This window comes from Cyanistes caeruleus, chromosome 8, assembly GCF_971803275.1.
Source record: "Cyanistes caeruleus chromosome 8, bCyaCae1.hap1.1, whole genome shotgun sequence".
In the NCBI taxonomy this organism is placed as follows: domain Eukaryota; kingdom Metazoa; phylum Chordata; class Aves; order Passeriformes; family Paridae; genus Cyanistes; species Cyanistes caeruleus.
Genome location: NC_141708.1, coordinates 14,208,227 through 14,228,145, shown reverse-complemented (window position 1 = coordinate 14,228,145; position 19,919 = coordinate 14,208,227). Strand labels below are relative to the sequence as shown.

Here is a 19,919-nt window from a genome sequence, read left to right as displayed (position 1 = left end):
GGGGTTTGGCAACACTAAAGTCCTCGGTTTGAATTTGTTCCCGATGTGGTAGTTCAGCCTCCTTGCATGACTGATCAATGTCACCCTGCTCTGGAGCAGCCAGAGATCTGGGGGGTGGGAGGCAAAGGGCCTGGTACACGGCTCTGCTCCTTCTGTGGCTCCAGGGATGCTGTGGGGTGGATCTGGCTTGCATCCCTGCGTGAGGCTCTTCTGAATCCAGCCATGTGTCTGCCACGTGACAGCAGTTTAGGCAGCAAAAAATGAAGTATGGGAGCTGCTGGCTGGGCTGAAGGGGACTGGTGAGCTGGATGCACAGCCTACCTGGGCTAAGCATTTTACTGAGATTAAATGAGCACGTTAAAATCATGCTTTGTACCTGTGCATCTTTCATTCCTGTTTAGCCATGCAATATCTGTACAAGGTGCTGCGCAGCCTGTGCCGCCCAGCTTGCTTTTTGCGGGGAAGTGCTGGAAACATCTACCCTCTTGCTGCACTGTTAGTGCTTTGGGTGCTGCTAAAAAAAGTATTTCAAAAGAAAACCTCTGCCTTGCAACTGTGGCAGCTTGAAAGAGCAGTGTGGATGCATTTTGTCCGAGCAGCAAGTGATGCACGGGGTTCTGTGGGTTCCTGTCATGGCTGTTGTGATCTGCCCTACAGCTGGCAGGAGGAGGTGAGTGTGGGGACAGGCACAGTACAGTACTCCCCTTCTCTCTCTGCCTTGTGTTTCAGCATCCAGCTGAAGAGAGAGCTATGGCATTGCCTTGTATGTACTTCTGTGGGTTTGTGCTGCACAGGGTTTCCCGTGCCTGAGAGGCCAGGCTCAGTTACAGGAGGTCCCCTCCATGTGGCTAGGGAGCAGCCCTGTGCAAGGAGCAAGTCACTTCTCCTGGCAGCACAGAAATGGCTCATGTTTGCACCTGAAGCCAGCTTTAAACTCTATAAATCATCATTCTCCCATCCGTGGGTAATGCTGTGCAGCTGCCCAGGCAGCCCTGCCTCAACCCTCTCCATCCCAGAGGGATTCCCAGCCCTGTCCTCCCTGTGAGGTGGCCAGGGAGGGCTCTCGGTCCTCCCATCAGCCATCCCTGTCCATCTCTAGCTGCCTGCCATTTGGGAGCTTGCTGAGTGCTTGAGGAGCTGACCACTTCTTACCTATTTGGGAATGCTTTTAAATTGTTCCAGAAACTGCTGTTTGTTGATAAATCACAGTGATCCCAGAAAAGTGTTTTAACTAAACCGTGTAAAAGAAGAAATGAGCTGCAGCGCAGCACTGCCAGCTGTCATTGGGTTTAGAAACACACATCATAGATTTTGTTGCTTTTCAGACAGCTGCGCTTATAGCTGTTCTTACAGCCATATAAAACAGTCATTCTGTCAGCAAAGGTCTGGCAGTGGAGCTGGGTTATGTCTGCAGCCGTGTTCCCTGGCAGGTTTGCTCCCTCCACGTGCATAGGTAAAGCCTGGAGGAAGGCAGCTCTGTGGTGCTGGGGCAGCCCATCCCCAGAGTCACGGCTTTGCACAGGGTGAAGAGCAAAACACGGGGCTGTGTCCAGCACCTGTGCAGGGGATGGTGCCAACAGAGCTTCTCCAGCACCCCTGGTCATTAGGAATGGACAGCTCCCACACCGAGAAGTGGTTTTGGGGGGTTTTACCCCAAGCCTGCTGTCACTGCTCAGGAGTCTGGCTAACTGCAGGTCAGGCTCACAATCCACAGCCTGTTGTAGCAGCAGTCACAGAACAGGCCCTGTCTGATGTGGTCCATCCTATCTGGATTTTGTAGCTCAAGCTGACAGTCACAGAGACTGGAATTTGATTTTTAAAATTTCCTCAAGAGTAGGAAGATAGCTCTATCAAATTTGAAGCTTTTCACAGGATCAATATAGAGCTTTTGATAAAACCTCATCCTCTGCTCCTTCTCCTATGTAAAAGACCAGCTTTAAATGCCTGGACAAAGTAATATTTGAATACTTTCTGCTCATTTTATTTGCATTCCTTTATCCAAAATGGAATGACTCAAGCAGGCTGCTGACGACTCAGTGCTGCACACGCTGTTTCCCACCGGTGTCAGTGAGATGGAATTGCCACGCAGGCTGTCACCGTCTCTTGACAGGACAAGCTGCCTCCCACAGAGGCCCCAAGGGCACTCAGAAGTGCAGGCACTGCTGAGCACTGAGGTTGCTGAAGAACTGTACCCAGGTTTTCCCTGGAGCAATTTCCATGGCTCAGATCCAGTGATCTGGGGTGGCCAAGAAGATGTGGAAGAGCAGGTGGTGCTCACAGTCTTATTTTCCCTTGCTCTGTTCTTCTGCTCCACTCAAACATGTAGCACTCTCCCTGCTCACCTCCATTTCCCTCTGAAACTTTAGTAGATGCTGGATTCATCCCAATCCAAAAAGGAAAATACCTTAAGTTATGCAGCAGGAGAAAACAGCTTTCTTAGCTGTAATATGATCCTGGTTTCTTCCCAGACACTAGACTGGAACAGAGGGTTTGGAAATTGCCCCTCTGGCCATTATCTGAGCTTTACAGCACTTGAAGATTGAACCCAGATCCCACATCTCTTCTGAAGCTCCATGTCAATTTGCACTTGTTCCTAGAAACCATTACTGTCCTGTGAGCTCTTTACCACGCAAGGATTGAAAACAGAGCTATTCTGCTCATTTGAGCTCTCTTTTTTTGCATGAAGACAGAGCTCAGGGCTCATTCCTTTTTCTCACCATCTGAGGATTAAGCCCAATCCTGACTGTTATCCAACCTTGATACCATTTTACACACTGAACCCAATGCCTATGGCTTTTATCTGAGCCCTCAGAGCATTTGGAAACAGGCCATGCCCCTTGTCTGGTATCAAAAGAATTATATTAATTTGGGATTCATTCCACAAAATGAGGCTGTCAGCCAGACTCCTTAGCAATTGGATATTGAACCCAGACCTCGTGGTTGTCTTCCAAGTTATATGCCAGCTGGGAACTCAGCCCACAATCCATGGCTGCCAGCCAAGCTCCTTATTGGCAAGAGATTGACACCAAGCCCCCAGACTGCTATTTCTGCGGGGCGGTGTTAAGGACTAAACCTTGTTCACGTGGTCAGCATAATCACCTCTGCACTGGCAGTGAAACGAAAAATCTAGTTAAGGACTTGAATGAATATCGAGGGTCGATGTTCAACTGCTTAAAGACCAGGGATGATGACAATTCCCTTGGAAAAAGGCCCCCTTGATACTCTGAAGGGAATAGCCCCAGATCCCCCATCTGTCCTCCAGCTGGATATAAAATCCAGGTTCTCATTAACGCACAGTACGCAGCATTTCTTTGCTGGCTGGCAGTATCAAAGCCAGTTCCTCCAACTTTCAGGTATTCTTCAGATGGGATTAAACTAGATCCCTTTTCTGTAGCACCATTAGGCTCTGCCAAAGCACTTCTTGTCACTCAGAACAGACCTCCAACGTTGCACCTTGCCTTGGAGCAATAGGAGATCCTGGCAGGTAAAGGAGAGCAAGGGGCAGTTCTGAAAACCTCCGTCCTCTTTGGAGGGCATTAGGAGCCTGACCAGGTAGAGAGATCATTTCAGGTGAAATGTGTATCCGAGGCAAGCAAATTTTTCCCTCCAGACAGCAATTTTGCCCAGGAATTCTTCAGCATCTTTATACAGTGTGGTTTTACTGCACGGCAAAATGCTTCAGAAAACTGAATTAAAACCAAACAGCTTCCCAGCTGGGATGGCCATCATTAGAATGCAGTTTCCAGCAACTGTGTGGGTTTCTTGGTAGCATTAAAATCACTAAAATTCTTATTAAGCAACAACTTTGAAGGAGTGGCTTAGCATGCAGCTATGATAGGAAAATCTTCCCGTGATCCGGTGGGTCAAGCTGGATGTTACAGTGCATACGGACAGTGTGGGATGTTGCTTTGCCTCTGAATTTGCAGTGATGGTGAAGGCTGATCTTTGGTGCTCTAACTGTGCAGATTGTGGATGGGGGATTCTGGTCACCCCCTGTTGTGATTGGGGATGCAATCCACTGGAAGATTTCAACCCAGTGTTGCAGACCTGTCCCATGGGTCTGGAGATATTCTAATTGTCTGTTGCGTGTCTTCTGATTCCTATTTATTTGCTATGAAAACACCAAGTCCTTGCCACACACAAGTGGTTTTATGAGGATTTTCAATGCAAGAGAGACAGCAAATGGGATTCAGCTGACCATGGTGCAAATTTGTTAGTAAATAAATTTTCCATGTACCCACTTGTTCTTCTGTAAGTGGGAATATCTTTCTTTTTCCATTCATTGCTCTGACCAGCCATCTTACTCATCTCTAGCTTGAACAGCCTGTACTGCCCTTTCTGCCCCCTCCCTGTAAACTTCTCTTTGGGCTTCTCTTTGCCAGGTCTTTCCCAATCCCACTGCTCTGCTATCTCCTCTGGGGTGCTCAAGGGGCAGGGGATGCTGCTGGCTTCACTGCTGGCACCAGGAGCTGTGTGCCGGGACGCTCCAGACTTGCTCAGAATTTATGGAGAACACAGAGTTGAGCAATATCTGTCATTAGTTGAAATTGTTATTTCTAGAGCTACATTTCTTTGCTTTACCCACTGGGGGGTTCATCTGTTGTTCATTGGATTGGTCTCTCAGCTAACCTGTGGATTTGGGAATTGTGCTGTGTCCTGCCCCCACCCCATGCTCAGCTCTCGTCTCACCCTCCTTGGTGCTTGCAAACTCTGTACGTGCAAGAGATGGACATGGTGAGTGGTGGGGACAGAGGGGGAACAGGCTCTTCTTTCCCATCCTTCTGCTTGCCTTCCCAGAGTTACAAAAGCCCCTGGCACACTGTGCCATATCCTGCCACCCCTCAGCCCACTGACTGATCCCAGCTTCCATCTCAGTGTACACATGAATTTCCACTCTTCATGCTACATTCTGCCAAAGCAAAATTCCTGGAGCAGAATAAAAAATGTGGAAGACTTTCAAACCCAGAGATTCTTGAACTGTCCCTCTTACCAAACAGCAGTCAATACTGTGCTCTTTATGAAGTCTCTAGTATAATGTTTAATTCAGTAACTACAACTGGAAAATCTTTCCAATTATTTTAAACTGCCAGAGATATTTTAATGTGCCTCAGATTTTGTGTTGGCATGCTACAGAGTTAAGTACCATCCATCTTTCAGAAAACATTAAAATTTAGCCTTGTATAAAAAGAAGAATAATGGGAAAGAATCCCAAAGGATGTACTTGTCCCTTGAACCCCACCATCATTTGTGGTTTCACAGACACCTTCTGCATTTTGAAATTGTTTGTCTCTCTCAGTGCAGGGTATGAGATCAATACAAGCAGCTAAAAGCTTTAATTTCTGTGCAGAACTTCATCTGAGGGCAGGACTTCAACTGGGCAGATCTTCGCTGGTGGCCACCCAGCCATGCATTGTCAGGCTGTGTTCACTCCCTAGATGAGTTCAAGCCTCTGCAACCAATAATTTAAAAGTTTGAGAAATCACAAATATCTTCTGATTTAATTTTTGTGCCTCTGTCTCTGAATACTGGTTGCTGCTTGTCCCAAACCCACCAAGGCACCCAGCCAGCACCCCCCACACCAGCACTGCTGCTGGGTGTGAGGGGATAGAGCACGGGGCTTTGCTGCCTCAGGCAGCCTCACTCCAACAACATGAGCTTTATAAATGGAAGAAGCTGATTCCCAGCATCCTTGAACTTTTTTTTTTTATTTATTTTTTTTCGTTATTCCTTCTTGCTGAGCTCAAGTGGCACGTGAGTGCTGAGCATGTGCATCTCTGCACTGGGCAGAGGGGGAGAAGGAGCAGGGAGAACATCTTATAAATCTAGTTCTGCTCTATTAAGATTCATTCTGGTATGACAATGGCTTTTTCTATTGAAGTGCTTTGTGAAAGCCTTGCCTAATGATCTGTTAGCTGGGGAAAGGTTAAATTCCTGTATGATTTTCTTTGTTTGATGAAGAAAAAACAGTGCAATTATCCAGAATTCAAAGTGAGTTTTAGCCAGCTGTTAATAATACTGCAATTCTTCCTGTTCTCATTACTCAAAAGTAATGTTGCCATCCCTAGTCATGGCAGTAAAATATTTATAGCATTTTCTTATGGCCTTATTTGTACATATGGAGGACTGGACATCACTCAAAGTCTTCTAAATAGGCTTCTTTTTGTGCTTTAGCCATCCATAGAATCATTTGGTTTGAAAAAGGCCTCTAAGATCATTCAGTCCAACCATTATCCTAATACTGCCAACTCCATCACTTAACTATGTCCCTAAGTGCCGTACCTACACATCTTTTAAATATCTCCAGGGATAGTGATTAGACCACTTCCCTGGACAGGCTGTTCCAATGCTTGATAATGCTTTTGGTGAAGAATTTTTTCTTGTATCCAATCTAAATGTTCCCTGGCACAACGTAAGGCTCTTTCCTCTTGTCCTATCCCTTATTGCTTGGGAGAAGAGGCCAACCCCCACCTCACAACCTCCTCTCAGGTAGTTGGTAAAGAGTGATAAGGTCTCCCCTGAGCCTCCTTTTCTTCAGGCTGGATACCCCCATCTCCTTCATCTGCTTCTCACAAGACTTGTGCTCCAGACCCTTCCCCAGCTTTTCTGTCCCTCTCTGGACATGCTCCAGCACCACATCTTTCTCATAGTGAGGGGCCCAAAACTGAACACAGCACTCAAGGTGCAGCATCACCAGTGCTGAGGACAGGGGGACAATCACTGCCCTGCTCCTGCTGGCCACACTGTTGCTGACACAAGCGAGGATGCCATTGGCCTCCTTGGCCACTTAAGCACACTGCTGTCATACACTGCATGATGGTGTTCTTGTCATCTAACTGCAGCTGTCTGCAATGAAGGTGTCCAGTTTTTCAGGCAATCATCTCAGAGGTGAGAGACATGCCTTTTAACCACTAATGGTTTGCTAGCTTGTGCAAACTGATCATCAAAACCCTGCCAGGGTCACTGACTGGTGCTTCCAAGTTTGCACTCTCCCAAGACAGTTGCCAAGAATGAAGGCAGAAAGTGGATTCAGTACCTGCTAGTCTTGATATCAAGAGAGGCTGTTTTAACAATCTGGTGTGATGCAGAGATAGGTTTATTAGTACTTTTCTGCCCTTTGTAGCTTCAGTGTAGGCTATAGGGCCTTCTGTCCTCAGAGACCACTGGAAACGTGCAGGACGGAACCCCAGACATCTGTGTGTTTCTCCTAGCTCACTCCCCTGATTGCTGAGGTTTCCAGCTTGGAAAGTCGTGGCAGAACATGAAATACACGTGGCATCTCTGCGTCCAGGCGCACGGAAACAAAATAAGTGTCATGGGGAAAATATAATTTCACAGTGGCAGGCCCTGTGTTGGGATAAACAGACGTCTTGTTTCCTCTCATGGATGCATGGAAAATCAATTCCCAGTCTTCTGCAGTGGCTCCTAAACATGAACCAAATCCCCTTTTGTAGTACAGCTGTTTTGTGCCAGTGAAAAGGTTTCATTTCTAACAGGGGAACTGCAGGTAACACCTTTTTTGCTATTCTGATTTGCCATTTGGGTGTCTATCTTCTCCTCTTTATAGGAGTCTCATTTCAAGTGCAGCTTTTTGCCTGTGGGTCTGAAGTGAATCAGTAATAAGTAACTGTATCTGTCTCTAATTCACTAAACATCCAGAAAAACAGCTAATGTGGCTGAACCACTGGGATGAATACATTAGATTAATCTAATTCAGCTACTTTTCACTCAAACAACCAGTAGCATTTTGAAAAAGGTTGTGAAAGGGATTAAGAATTTCTCTTCCACGGTTTTGCATTCTTCTTTCCATAACTTTGCTGTGTTGCATTAAATGTTAGCTGTTCAGTTAGCTTATTTCCCAGACCCTCCTTAAAACTTTACTTCTAAAATAAATTTATTCTTCTCAGACCTCTGAGCTGGCTCTGTATTCACTGAAGTTTTCAGTGACCAGGAAAGGCAACAGAATAAATGCAGACATATAGAGAACAGCTTATCTCACGAGGAGTGAGCAGCTCCCTCTTGTCAGTGTTTCACTTGTACCTCAGGTGGGCAGCATGGCTACAGGAAATCCTGGAGCATCACTGCTGGGCTTAGAGCAATTCCCTTAGTGTGTGGTGGCCTTCCCTACATCCTCTTCATCTCCCTTGGCAAAGGTGGTGCATGCTATCACCCTGGTGCCATGGCAAGTCTGATGTATCCTCTGCTCCTTTTTTCCCTACTTTTTTTGGCAATGTGCAAATAGACCCAGAGCAGGCTGCCTAGACCCTTCACTGTAAGAACAAATTACTGGGAGCTGACCTAGGTGTGCATATTTCTGCAGTTCAGTCTAGATAAGGGTTACCTCAGTTTCTGGAGAGAATACTGTGTGCAATCCTTTGTGTACAAAGCCTCAGACCCCATCAAGGTATAAGACCTAAAGGGCTGCCCGCAAGCTCTGCTCTCCTGTCAGTAGATTGCTTCAGTGTGATTTGTTCTTGGCACTTTCCTGTGGCTGTTGATCATCTCCTTATATTTTGTAAGTGCTGACAAGCAACTTGGTTATTTGTCCAAGTGTTTTTCTGGGACCTGAAGCCAGTCTGCCTACTCTGTAATTCCCAAGTGTCTCCTTCCCCTCTTCTGAAAGTGGAGCCTACAGTCTGCCCTCCCTGGCCCCCTGGAACCTCCATATCCCCGGTGGCTCCTCACAGTTAAGTGGTTGTATCTCCAAGGCTGCTTCAGGAAGCTTGCTGAGTGTCCTGGGATGCAATTCAACAGGCAAGGATGATTGAAAACACCACAGTTATCTAATTGCTCCCTAACCAAATCTCCTCTTGCTGTCATGTGTGTTTGTATCCTGCTAACACTGGCATTAGCTTCATCAGCAATTTGATTGCTGTTGAGTTTTTAGGGAAGTCTTCAGAAAAAAAGGGCATTAAGTGTTTTGTCTCTCTGCCTCGTGCTAATGTCACACCTCCCTAAATAGTGGGTCAGCTCTTTCTTTGGTTTCTCCTGTTGCTGCTGGACACCACTGCTCATCGAGGCCACAGTACAGGGAGATGCCATCCAGGCAGATTTGGGGCCAGCAGATAGGACACAGATCCTATAAAGCCTCCAGCACCCTGGGAGGGCCTGCTGGCAGCAGGGTTTGGCCAGGCTGTCACTAGGCAGGGAGCCCCTCTCTCCCGAGGCTCAGGGGACTGACACAAAGCTCCACTCTGTGTGCAGGACAGATGTCAGCCATGTGCACAGTGCAGGGGGCCTGTACCTGCTAATTGCTAGGATTGGGTTACTGCACTGGGGCTGCAGAGCAAAGACCAGGCTGTTGTGGGGTGCAGGAGAGGTGGCAGCTCCAGGACGGTGACTTCCTCGTCCGCTCCCCAGACACTGCAGGGATCTGCTCTGAAAGAGATGCAAGGCAGAATAAGCACAGGAAAGGTCAAGCTTTCCCTGCCAAGAGCAGATGAAAAGCGATGTTATAAAGTCACTTGTTTCTGGTAACATGGCCCCAGCTCTGACACAGAGGTGGAGAGCATCCAAGTTTCATGCTGGAAGGAGATGAACCCACACCTGGAATCCTATCGGGGTTTCAAAGGTCAGGTGCCTTTCAGCGGTTACAGATGTCGTGGGGATGGCATTTGACCCTGGCTCATCCTACATAGAAGGCAAAGTATGATGGACAGCAGGATCTTTTGAACCCCCCTGGAACTCACTTTCCTTTGAATTACAAACTGTTTTTTGTTTCTTCCCAGCCAGGTCTCTAGACAAACTCTATAACTTTGCTGACTGCTCTGGCCTTCACCTGATCTTTGCACTGAATGCTTTGCGCCGAAATCCCAACAACTCCTGGAACAGCTCCAATGCCCTCAGCCTGCTGAAGTACAGTGCCAGCAAGAAATACAACATCTCCTGGGAGCTGGGCAATGGTGAGTGTGGGAACAGGAGAGCCGCTGTAGCAGGAAGATACTCAGTTTAGGAAGAGGATACTTGTAGCTTCCAGGATGCTTTGCCAGTGTATTTTCAGAGGGATTTAAAGGCCCTGGCTGTAAGGCAGCACTACCCCTAAGACTTGGTGTGTGTCTCTTAGCTGGGCATTTCTCTCAGTCGGTATAAAGCACATGAAGTGTTTCTGCCCTGGCTGCTGGGTCCAGCTGGTCCTGAGGGGCCAGGCCAGCTACTGTAGGGACTTGTATGATGGCCACAGTGCCAGGGGAAGAGCAACCCTATGGGGACAAGATCATGACACCAAGGTACTGCTCCTTCACCCAGCACACAGCAAAAGGGGCACGGAGAACAGGCAGTGGCTGTCATCCACTCCTCAAAGTCTCCTTCCACTGCTCTGCAGAGCTGCCTGTGTCCTCTGCAAAGCTCAAGCTGTGTGACAGAGTGAGCTGTGTGTCTCTGGAAGAGCAGAGGAGGAAGCAGAGCTGACAAGTTTTGCTTGTTTATTTTTATTTTCTCAGAGCCCAATAACTATCGGACACTGATCGGCCGCTCGGTGAATGGCAGCCAGCTGGGAAAGGACTACACTCAGCTGAGAAGCCTGCTGCAACTTATCCGCACTTATTCCAGGGCACACCTCTATGGGCCAAACATTGGAAGGCCCAGAAAGAATGTCATTGCTTTCCTGGAAGGGTAAGTGGTGTTACATTGATCAAAAGAGCTCAGAAACCCCTCCTGAGACCAGGGTCCTTTGCAGCAGGAAGGCTTGCTCCTCGGCTTCCCAATGTCCAACAGCCTCCAGAGAGTGTGGCTGAGCCACCACAGTACCAGAGGCTTTGGGACGTGGTCATCTGTGCTACTGAAGTTCTGCAGAGGTCCCTGGTGTGATTTTGGGATGGAATGATTAACACTCTCCCAAGCGTTTCTAGCATTTCCCAATTACAGGCAGGCTGAGGTGTCCACCTTGCTGGGATGTTAGGAAAATGCAGTGGTGTGGATGCAGGCTGCTGCAAGCCCAAGGGCTGCAGGGTCAGGATGTGGGTCCTGGCACCACTTACCAATGTGCACGTTATAATCTCTGAGTCCTCCTGGACAAATTGCCTTGCTCTTCCCATTCGGTGATTTCTTCTCACTGCGCTTTCTCCATCTGTGCAGAGGAAGAACCTGTAGCGACTTTCTTCACTGGCCAAGCTCTCTTCTCCCTCCTAGGGGGATTGGCATGTCTCTCGTTTGGGAAGGCCAGAGGTGGAGAAAGAATGGTGACAGAGAGGGATGCAGACACCTGGAGGTGACATTGGACAGCTACAGGAATCAGGGAGGTGTGGGAGCCTGCTGGCAGCAGGAGTTGGGTCTGTGTGGCTCGAAGACCATGCGGCAGAAGGGAAATTCCCTGCAGGACTGTAAACAGAAACTCCAGTGCAGAAGGCTGGGCAGGGGGAGGTGTGGAAGGGACTCTGCTGGGAGCAAAGCTGGGTCTAGCATTCATTAACATCTGCAGGAATGATCTGGCAGAAACAATAAACAGCACACTGATGCAGTCCCCAGCAGGCGGGGAGGGAGCCGGGGCCAGATTCTCAGCTCTGCTGCAGCAGCACAAAGAGACCATAAAGCTGGTTGAACCAGCTGCGACGCCAGCATCCCTCCCACTGACCAAAGTGGGGGAGCAGCCCCTGCACCCACACCATGGCTGCCACCAGTGCCACGTGAGAGCATCTCCTGACGGAGCCCGCGTTTGGTGCCGCGCGTGGGAGCGGCGCAGGGGGAGTTACAAAATGTTGTAGTAGCCTTGATCAGCAGGAAATCTATTAGCGCCGGGAGGAGCAGGCTGAGTAAGGAAAACAATGGGGATGAGAGCCAAGAAGCTATTAGAGAAAGGGAAGTCCTACTGCTGCGTTTGCCCTTCGTGCGCCGCAGCCGGGTCCCAGGGAAGAGGGGTCGGAAGAGCCAAGTCGCACGGCCAGGGTGGTCCAGCAGCTAAATGTTGCTGGGCTGTGCTTTGACTGACAGCAACCCTGGGAGCAAGGCTGTAGTGTGCAGTCTGGTGGAGATAATGGCAGACACCCCATCTCAAATGAAAGGGAAGGTATGTATGAGCTTCAGCCCTGCTGATGGGGTGGTGGGGGCTCTTCATAGACCCCCCAACTGGTGTGGAAAAGCACTGATTAGCATGCCTGCTCTCCAAGATGTGTCTTCTTTTCTCTGCCGCCATCCCTGCCTTCCAGGAGGACTCTGTTCCATGGGTGCTCAAAGAGTTTTGTCTCTCCCATGGAGAAACGTTGTGTCCTGCACTCCAAATCCTGGTGTCTGCAGCTCACAGCAAGCGGCACGTGCCTGCATGGCCTTACAGCCTGCAGGGTCCTGCGGGAAAAGAGCTGCTGGTCTTTCCACATAAAGACCCCATTATTACCAGGCAAGGCGTAAAGAGGAGGGACAAGTCTGATTACACAAAGACAAAGGGCTAAATGCTCATTTGTAGTATTTGGACATGGAGTTACAAAAGGATAGACAAATAAACCCCAGTGCCTAAGCTCTTTGACAGCCTGAGCTTTATTCCCTGTAGCTCCCCAAGGTCTCTTCAATATGTGGGTTAGTGCTACCGAGAGCTCTGTCTTCTACAGCAGCATCCAGAACTGGTCCACAGGATGTGGCTCAGCATGTGCCTGATGCTGTCACAGCCAGGACATGCCTCTCAGGGTCCTGAACAAGCCACACACAATCAGCAAGCAGGAGAGAGGAGAGGGAATTCAGGAAGGTTCTCTCAAAGGCAAATCTGCCATCTGCCTTGGTAGATCACCATGAGTGGTCTACATAGTGCTCACTGTAGGTTGAAGGCTCTCGAGTGAAGTGCATGCAGCTCACAGTCCTGATGATGTGAAATTTGCAGTTTTACTCTTATTTAAAAAAGAATGTGATGAACAACATAAGTCAATAATGTAGGAGGAGATGTGTCAAGTGGTAGATTTTGCATCAAGAGTTAACTAAGGCTGGAGGGGTGAGATGACACCCCCGATGCAAAGATGGGTGGATTCATCTGCCAGGCAGGCAGTGCCGCGTTACACAAAGTGAGTAAGTGAGTTTTGGTAGAGGAAGTAATGGAAATGAGCTGAAATGGGACAGAAGACCTCAGAGAAGCCCAGGGAGTGTTCTCCAGCAGTAGACACTGGCATTAGATGTTCTCCAGAGAAAGCCTTTGGGGATACCTGAGGTCCCAAAACACTCAGAGAAAAGAGTCACTGTGAAGTATTAACTAGAGTAACATTTTCCTGTTCCATGCTCTGTTTTCCAAACATTTTAGTCTATTTTTAGATGTTACCTTAAGCAACCAAACTAAACTTATTCTTTGTGCTTAAATTTTGTCCTGAAATAATGTCAGTGTCAACATGAATTGGGTATTTGTATCTGCTGAACACCTCCAAGGCTCTTCTGACTAAATCCTTATGCCTGTCCTCCAGGACAGGATGGGACTGAATCCCTCCTGAGGTGCCCCTTTCTCTGGGGTTTGCTACAATAACGGGCAGTTTGGGCACCCGAAAGTTTGCAGCATGTAGGAGGTTGTGCAGTGTGTCCAGAGGCTGTCCTTAGGCAGGTGACACCGAGCTGTGCTGGGTGACAGCTGTGCACTACCCAGTGTTGGATGCGGGATGTACTGAGGGGAGGAGAGCCTGAAGCACAGAAGCTTGAGCTTTGCACCCCTCCAGTGCTGAGTTATCGCCCCTGAGCTCCTCCAGCACCCTGCACGGAGCAGTGGCTCAGAGCAGCCACAGCCATCGGTGTCACCCTGGGCTGGCAGGGCCTGGAGCTGTGCAGCTGCTGGTGGTGGAAGCACGGGCTCTGCAGCGGAGAGCTGCTGCAGCGGCTGGACCTGCTATGCAGGAGGCTAGAAATGGTGTCTTGTGGATGCACAGGTGCAAGGGGGAATTTCTCCAGACACAACCCTCAGTTGAGTTTGATGAGGTGTTAATTAGACCATTCATGCAGCCTGAGCTGTTGCAGAGCAGACCATGTTAGCTACCTACTGCGTCTGTGGGTACAGGAATCCCAGAACTGCTCAGAATTTGCTTGGGAAAAAAATTATGGGATTCTAAGGAATTAACATAGATTTTAACAGCAGATCAGGAATCAAAGACAAAGGTTAATGCATGGCTGGATAGCCCATTTGGTGCTGGAAGAGAACAAACATGAGGAAAAGCTATCAGGAAGGAGAGATGCTAAAGAGTGCTAAAGCTCTGAACATGTGGTACAAAACTTAGGCTGGTGTGTCTGGGTGGATTTGCCTCTGGGCTCTCATGACCCATTGTTCCTCAGCTGGCATAGCCCAGTTTTTGGCACTGGTAACTCACAAGTTTGGTGTGTTACCTCACCATGAGAGGAGCTGCAGCAATGCCAGCAAGGTAAGGGCTGGCAGGCACTTTTGCTCATGCTAGACTGGCTGTTGATGTGGCCAGTCTAACTGTGGCCAGTTTAGGTCCTGAGACTGCTGAGTCACCAGAAAAGTGAAAATCTTTCTTGTCTGGAGCTACACTCTTTCCCTATACCTCATCCCACAGATCTCAGTCACCAGATCTTGTGGCTCCTTGGCTTTTTCTCTGCCCTCTTTCCAGCCCCCTTGGCCCCTTTTTGCTACTGCAGTCACCACTGTAAATCCACCCTGTGCTCACAGAGCCACAGCACCTCCAGCCAGGTGGCAGAAGTAGGTGAAAAGGTTCCAAATTGTCAGTCTTCCCCTTGCACAAAAATGTATCATCCTTCATGATTTTACTGCCTCCAGCTCCTGGTTTGTAAAGCCTGTGGAGACTTAACCATAAGGAGCCCATAAAGCTCAAGAAGCATTTTTGTCAGTGGTGGTGAAGCCCTTCCTCCCTGTCAGCTGTGGATATGCCAGGACTGGGAGGGGACATGTCTTAGTTATTTGTGGGCAGCCAAGTAGGGGTCAGGTTAATACCTGACTCAGTCCTCAGCCCTGCTCCTTTCACCCCAGATCAGCCCCAAGCCAAGGTTTCTAACACTTGCCTGGTAGAGAGAATTGGTAGCTTATAGCTCATGAAATGGCACAAGTTGAACACCAGGTTTCCACCAAAGCAAAATCAAAGTGCTAAAAATGGGAGAGACTTTGGTAGTGTTTTGATGTTAACTGCCCTTGCCTTATGTCTCTGCCATCGTGAGGATGAGGAGGGCTGTGCCTGTCTGTGTGGGTCAGCACGCCTCAGCCAGTTCAGGCATTAGTTTTTTATCCAAACAGCAGCCAAAGACAGTGTATAGACAGAGCCTGTTTGTTTAAATTCAAGTAAGAAGGAGAAATAAGTAACTGGAGTAGGTGGTACCTGGCAAAGGGAAGGACTCTGGATGAATTTTAGGAATGAATGTAGGCATTTTTCCCGTCCTCTTGCTGAGAAGGACTCCTGCCATATTTGACACAAGGGACTTGTAAACACTGCATTTTTAGAAGCTGTTTCAGCTGTTTGACTTTCTTTTTAAAAAAAGTATATCCTTGTTATATTGTATTACACAAGCTACCACAAGGCCGGTGGCACAAACTGTACCAGGACACTCAGCAGATCCAGAGTAAGAATTTTGTGCAAAGACTTAAGCCACAAGACAAAGAACTTTAAATTAATGATACAAAGGGAGGAGGAGGCCACTGTAGCATGAACTCAAGCTCTGGTAGCATTGAACTTATGAGTGACTTCAATTCATAAATACGTTGAAATGAGGTGTGAAGGATGTGATGACTTATTTTGCAGTTGGTTATATAGCAGGGTCAAGGAGCTGAGATATAAGCAAAAGATTTAGCTACTGCTCTTGTAGGAGGAAAGAGTTAATATAGTTGTTGCTTCTGAAACTTAATTTGATTTCTGGAATGTCAGCATCATTGTCACCTATATAGGAAGAACAAAATGGATAAGAAAAGACATAGATGAGATTATGGCACTATGTAAGTACACACTGTACCTTCATTCTGATTACGATCTACAATCTTAGTCATTTCACCTCAGAAAAGATGAAATAGAACCAGGATGTTACAGAGAGGAGCTGAGGATGTGCATAGCGTGTGATTTCTTCACATGAGAAGAGATTAAACAGGCCATGCCTCTTCAGCTCAGAAGAGAGACAGCTCAGAGGGAATGCTACCGAGGCACAAGAGCCTGTGAATGGGCTGGATTGTCCACGGTGCAGAAAGCAGTTTGGAAGGAAGATTTGTAAAGAAGGAGGAAGGTTATTTACATGGTATGCAATGTGTAAGTAATTGTCACAGGGTGTTGTGGAGGCTAGAGGTGGGTAAGTCCCTATTTCCTAACTCCTTGAGCTCCCCCCAAGGACATAAAGCCCTCTTTGCTGGAAGGCTCGTGCAGCCCTACCACAGATCAGGTTGGTTGAAGAAAGGTGATGCTGAGCAGATGGAGAATACAATATATCTGCAGATTTATACCTAGTTCACACCAGACTCTGTTCCCCAGAAAGAAATTCATTAATATCCACTACAGGATAAAGGCTTTTCAGCATGTGGCATTAGTGGGGTCTAGTAGCTCTTTCTGCTACAGGTATTCAGTTGTGCTGCTGGAACCTGAAGAGGTCAGTAAGTGAAGCCTGGGCCTTAGTGACCCTCACCAGCCAACTGAGACACAAGATCAAGTTTTTTCTACCCATCACTGTTGTCTCAAAGGCCAGAAATCTGCTACCCTGCTCTAGGGATCCACCAGAGCACCGCCACAACCACAGGCAGGCCAGTCTGGTTCCTACATTTGGGGCATGTGTGGGGTAGGGGCTGTGTTTTGTAGTTCTTCAGGGAGTAGCAGATGAAATAAGCTATGTTTGTAAAGTCCAGCACTCAGGAGTCATTTAGATGTTAAACCACCTGGGTGCCTCTGCAATAACAACTTGATTCCTTGTGCAGCTGCATCCTTTGTTACAGCATTGCTTTTTGCTATTTTTCTTTTTTTTATATATATATAATTTAAAGGATGAAAATCTGCTATTACCTGCATGGGAAAGAGATTTCCAAATGTGAATGTCTCTTTAATGTATCAAGAATAAGCCGAGGAAGTTCCAGAGGCTGGCAGCTGAATCCAGACACACTCAAATGAGAAATAATGTACTTGGAGGCTAATTAACCATGGGAGCAATTTACTTAAGGTTGCAGTAGGTGCTCCATGACTGACAAGTATTGAATCAGGACAGGAGATGTGTTTCAGACATCTGCCAACACTACAGTGAAAGTTGTGGTCCTGGGGGATGTGGCTATGGGAGATGCTCTGGAAGAGGTCAGATTTGACCCATGGTGTCACAATACAGAGTTTGGGTATCAGAACCATCCTGGGGTGTTGCAGCCCTCCTGCTCCTTGTCCCCACGGCCCATTCATGACCTGTGAAGTGAGCCCCACCTTGTGCTAAAACCATTTCTGGGACAGAGCTGTGAACTGTGTGAGCCACTGAGCAACACTGAATCACGTTTTTCTCAGTCCTAGCTCAATGCAGGGCCCCACAGGTAGCAGTGGTGGCACGGGATGCTGGCACGGAGCCAGCTGCAAGGGTAAGAAAATGGACAAATCACAGAGTAATGGGATGAGTTGGATTGAAAGGGAATTTAGAGATTATCCAGTTCCAGCCCCCTGCCATGGGCAGGGACACCTTCCAGTAGACCAGGTTATCCAGCCTGGCCTTAAACACTTCAGGGATGGGGCATCCATAGCTTCTTTGGTCAACGTGCTCCTGTGCCTTATCACCCTCACAGTGAAGAATTTCTTGCTAATACCTAATCTAAAACTACCATCTGTCACTTAGATGTCCTTACCAAGCTCAGTGACATGGTCTCATCCTCAAAATCAAAAACCCCCTACCCAAGATTCCTATTCCTCTATGTGTCTCTGATGTGTTCTGCTTTCACACCTAGAAATGCTGCCCCAGAAGATTTCAAAGAGTTTTCTTGATGATTTTAGCATGTGCCCAGGCTTCTGATATATGGAAATCCAGCCAGGGGTATTACATGGACAGCTGTTGGGGCTGCCACCCTTCTGAATATTTTTGCTCAGCATGGGCTGAACTTGTCCCACTGCTCCTGGAAGGGACTTAGTGCACACTGGTGCTCACAGAGAGACCCTGGTGTGTAGGAAAATGGCAAATTTACTGTGCCAGCCCAGCCCATCTGTGCAGCACATGTGCAGGGATCTGAGCTCTCCCAGAAGTGTCTGGTTTGCTGTGCCGGCACCAGGCTGCACACATGGAAATCCCAAATGAAAATGTGCCACCACCACTGGTCATTTTGACTGTATGGATCTTCACTGGCCTCAAAATCTGTGGGTGGAGCAGCAGAGGTGCTATAGGAATAAAGGGATTAGTTAAATCCCTGTTCCTAAAACAAGGATATTTGGATACCTGTGCATTACTGCATCTTCACATCCCCTAGGCTTTCACCTCTTACTCCTGCAGTACCACAGCTGGCTGCTGGGCTGCTCTAGGTTCCCTCTGGAGCGTAGAGACCATTGCCCAAGACATCTGGGGGGCTCCAGGAACAACTCCAGCTCTAAAGGCAGGACTTGAAGAATTACCAGGAACTTTCTCTTGCAAAAATCTCAACAAAAGGAAGAAAACAGAAAGAAGGAAAAACAGACATGGAAGAGAAAATTTGATCTAGATATGTATGTTTCACCATAAGATTTTAATATTACCAGAACTAACTGATTTATCTTGCTGTTATAGAGCACTAAGCAAGCCAAGGCTTTTCTGTCCTGTTTCTGGTCTGCACTGTGCTGCCTGAGTGATGCCTGTCCCCTAGAACAGTTTCTCAGGAACTTTTTATCGAGAGGCCAAGTAGCTTCCTAGAGACATGGGAGATGGGGTATATGGACGTCCTGCTTCTGCTGCTCCTGAGGTTATAATAAAGGTTTGCTTTGCTTTTCAGTCCCTGCTCAAGGACAACTCTAGGTGTGTCTTCAACGGGGCTATAGGCCCTGTGGAAATGGCAAGCAAAACCAGAGAGCTTCTCCCTTTAAGCTTGGTCTGCTCATGGTTTTGGTCTGTGAGGGGAGAGTACCAAGCTGAGCCTGAAGGGGTGATACAATAAAGTCCAGGATGGTTTACTTCCAGCCAGACTGTGAAGCATTTGAGGTTAGGAAACAAGTTGGGCTAATCTTCAAATCCAATTGCAACATATTGATCTTCAAATCCAATACAGATTGTGTTCATAATTTCAGTTTAGAGTTCATTAGTTCACTCTTATAGACTTTGTGCATTATATTTTACGCAGCAGCTCCTTTACAGAGAATTTAAAACCTGGGGGCTAGGGTTTTTGACTCTTCTGGCATATTTCTGCACACTTAGTTTTATACAGCAGCAACACCTCCTCAGCAATATTCACAAAATGTTCTTTTTTCCAGGTGACCAGTGTGAGTTGTGGGGAGCTCACACCTCTCCCTATGCCTGCACTTGTCACCCAGCTGACATTCTCCCCCTGCTCAGCTGGGGAGGAACTCTCCCCAACCATCGAATTGCCACTGGTCTTCCAGGCCTGACCCTCAAGAGAGATGTAAAAGCATTTCAGAAAGGCTTTTGCATCTTTTACAGAGCCTGGGAGCTGAGCTCAGAGCACTGCAGGGCAGCAGAATCGGGGATGCATCAGTGCTACAGGAGTTTACAGCATGTTATTGTTTTTCCATTTCTAATTGTATCTCTTGCCTCTCTGTCTGCAGGGATTTATTATTGCTGCCTTTGCCAGCATCCTCTTATGCTCCACGGGGTCCAGCTGCCCTTTTGTCCCAGTCTATAATTGACCATGGTCATTAATTTAAAGTCAGAATGATCATTTCCGAGCTATATTTAGCCTGAAGCTTGCTGCTCTTGTTTCAGACCTGATTAGAGGCTCATGTGCTGGAAAGCTGCTGCTCGTCCCTACCATGACAAACAGTCTGATGGTCTCTCCTCACAAACCTTCCCTCTCCCTACCCTCGGCCATGGGGCTCTCCTTGGGGTCGCTGGACCCAGCACCACTCACCCCAGTGTGGAGTTGGGAC

General features: G+C 47.8%; 1 protein-coding gene and 1 long non-coding RNA gene across 4 annotated transcripts in view; one reads left to right on the top strand and one right to left on the bottom strand.

The window, feature by feature from the left end:
* HPSE2 (heparanase 2 (inactive)) overlaps window positions 1–19,919 on the top strand; it is a 106,958-nt gene that overhangs the window by 61,161 nt on the left and 25,878 nt on the right. For all 3 annotated transcript variants that reach the window (XM_086899518.1, XM_086899519.1, XM_086899517.1), the window contains 2 exons: window positions 9,726–9,899; window positions 10,437–10,608. In XM_086899518.1, coding sequence (XP_086755644.1) covers window positions 9,726–9,899; window positions 10,437–10,608 — 346 coding nt within the window. The remainder of the gene's footprint in view (window positions 1–9,725; window positions 9,900–10,436; window positions 10,609–19,919) is intronic.
* On the bottom strand, window positions 7,076–12,275 carry LOC147651877 (uncharacterized). Its single transcript, XR_015289751.1, has 2 exons — window positions 10,974–12,275; window positions 7,076–9,375 (listed from the first exon to the last, which is right to left on the bottom strand). It is a non-coding gene; the product is annotated as an uncharacterized LOC147651877 (long non-coding RNA).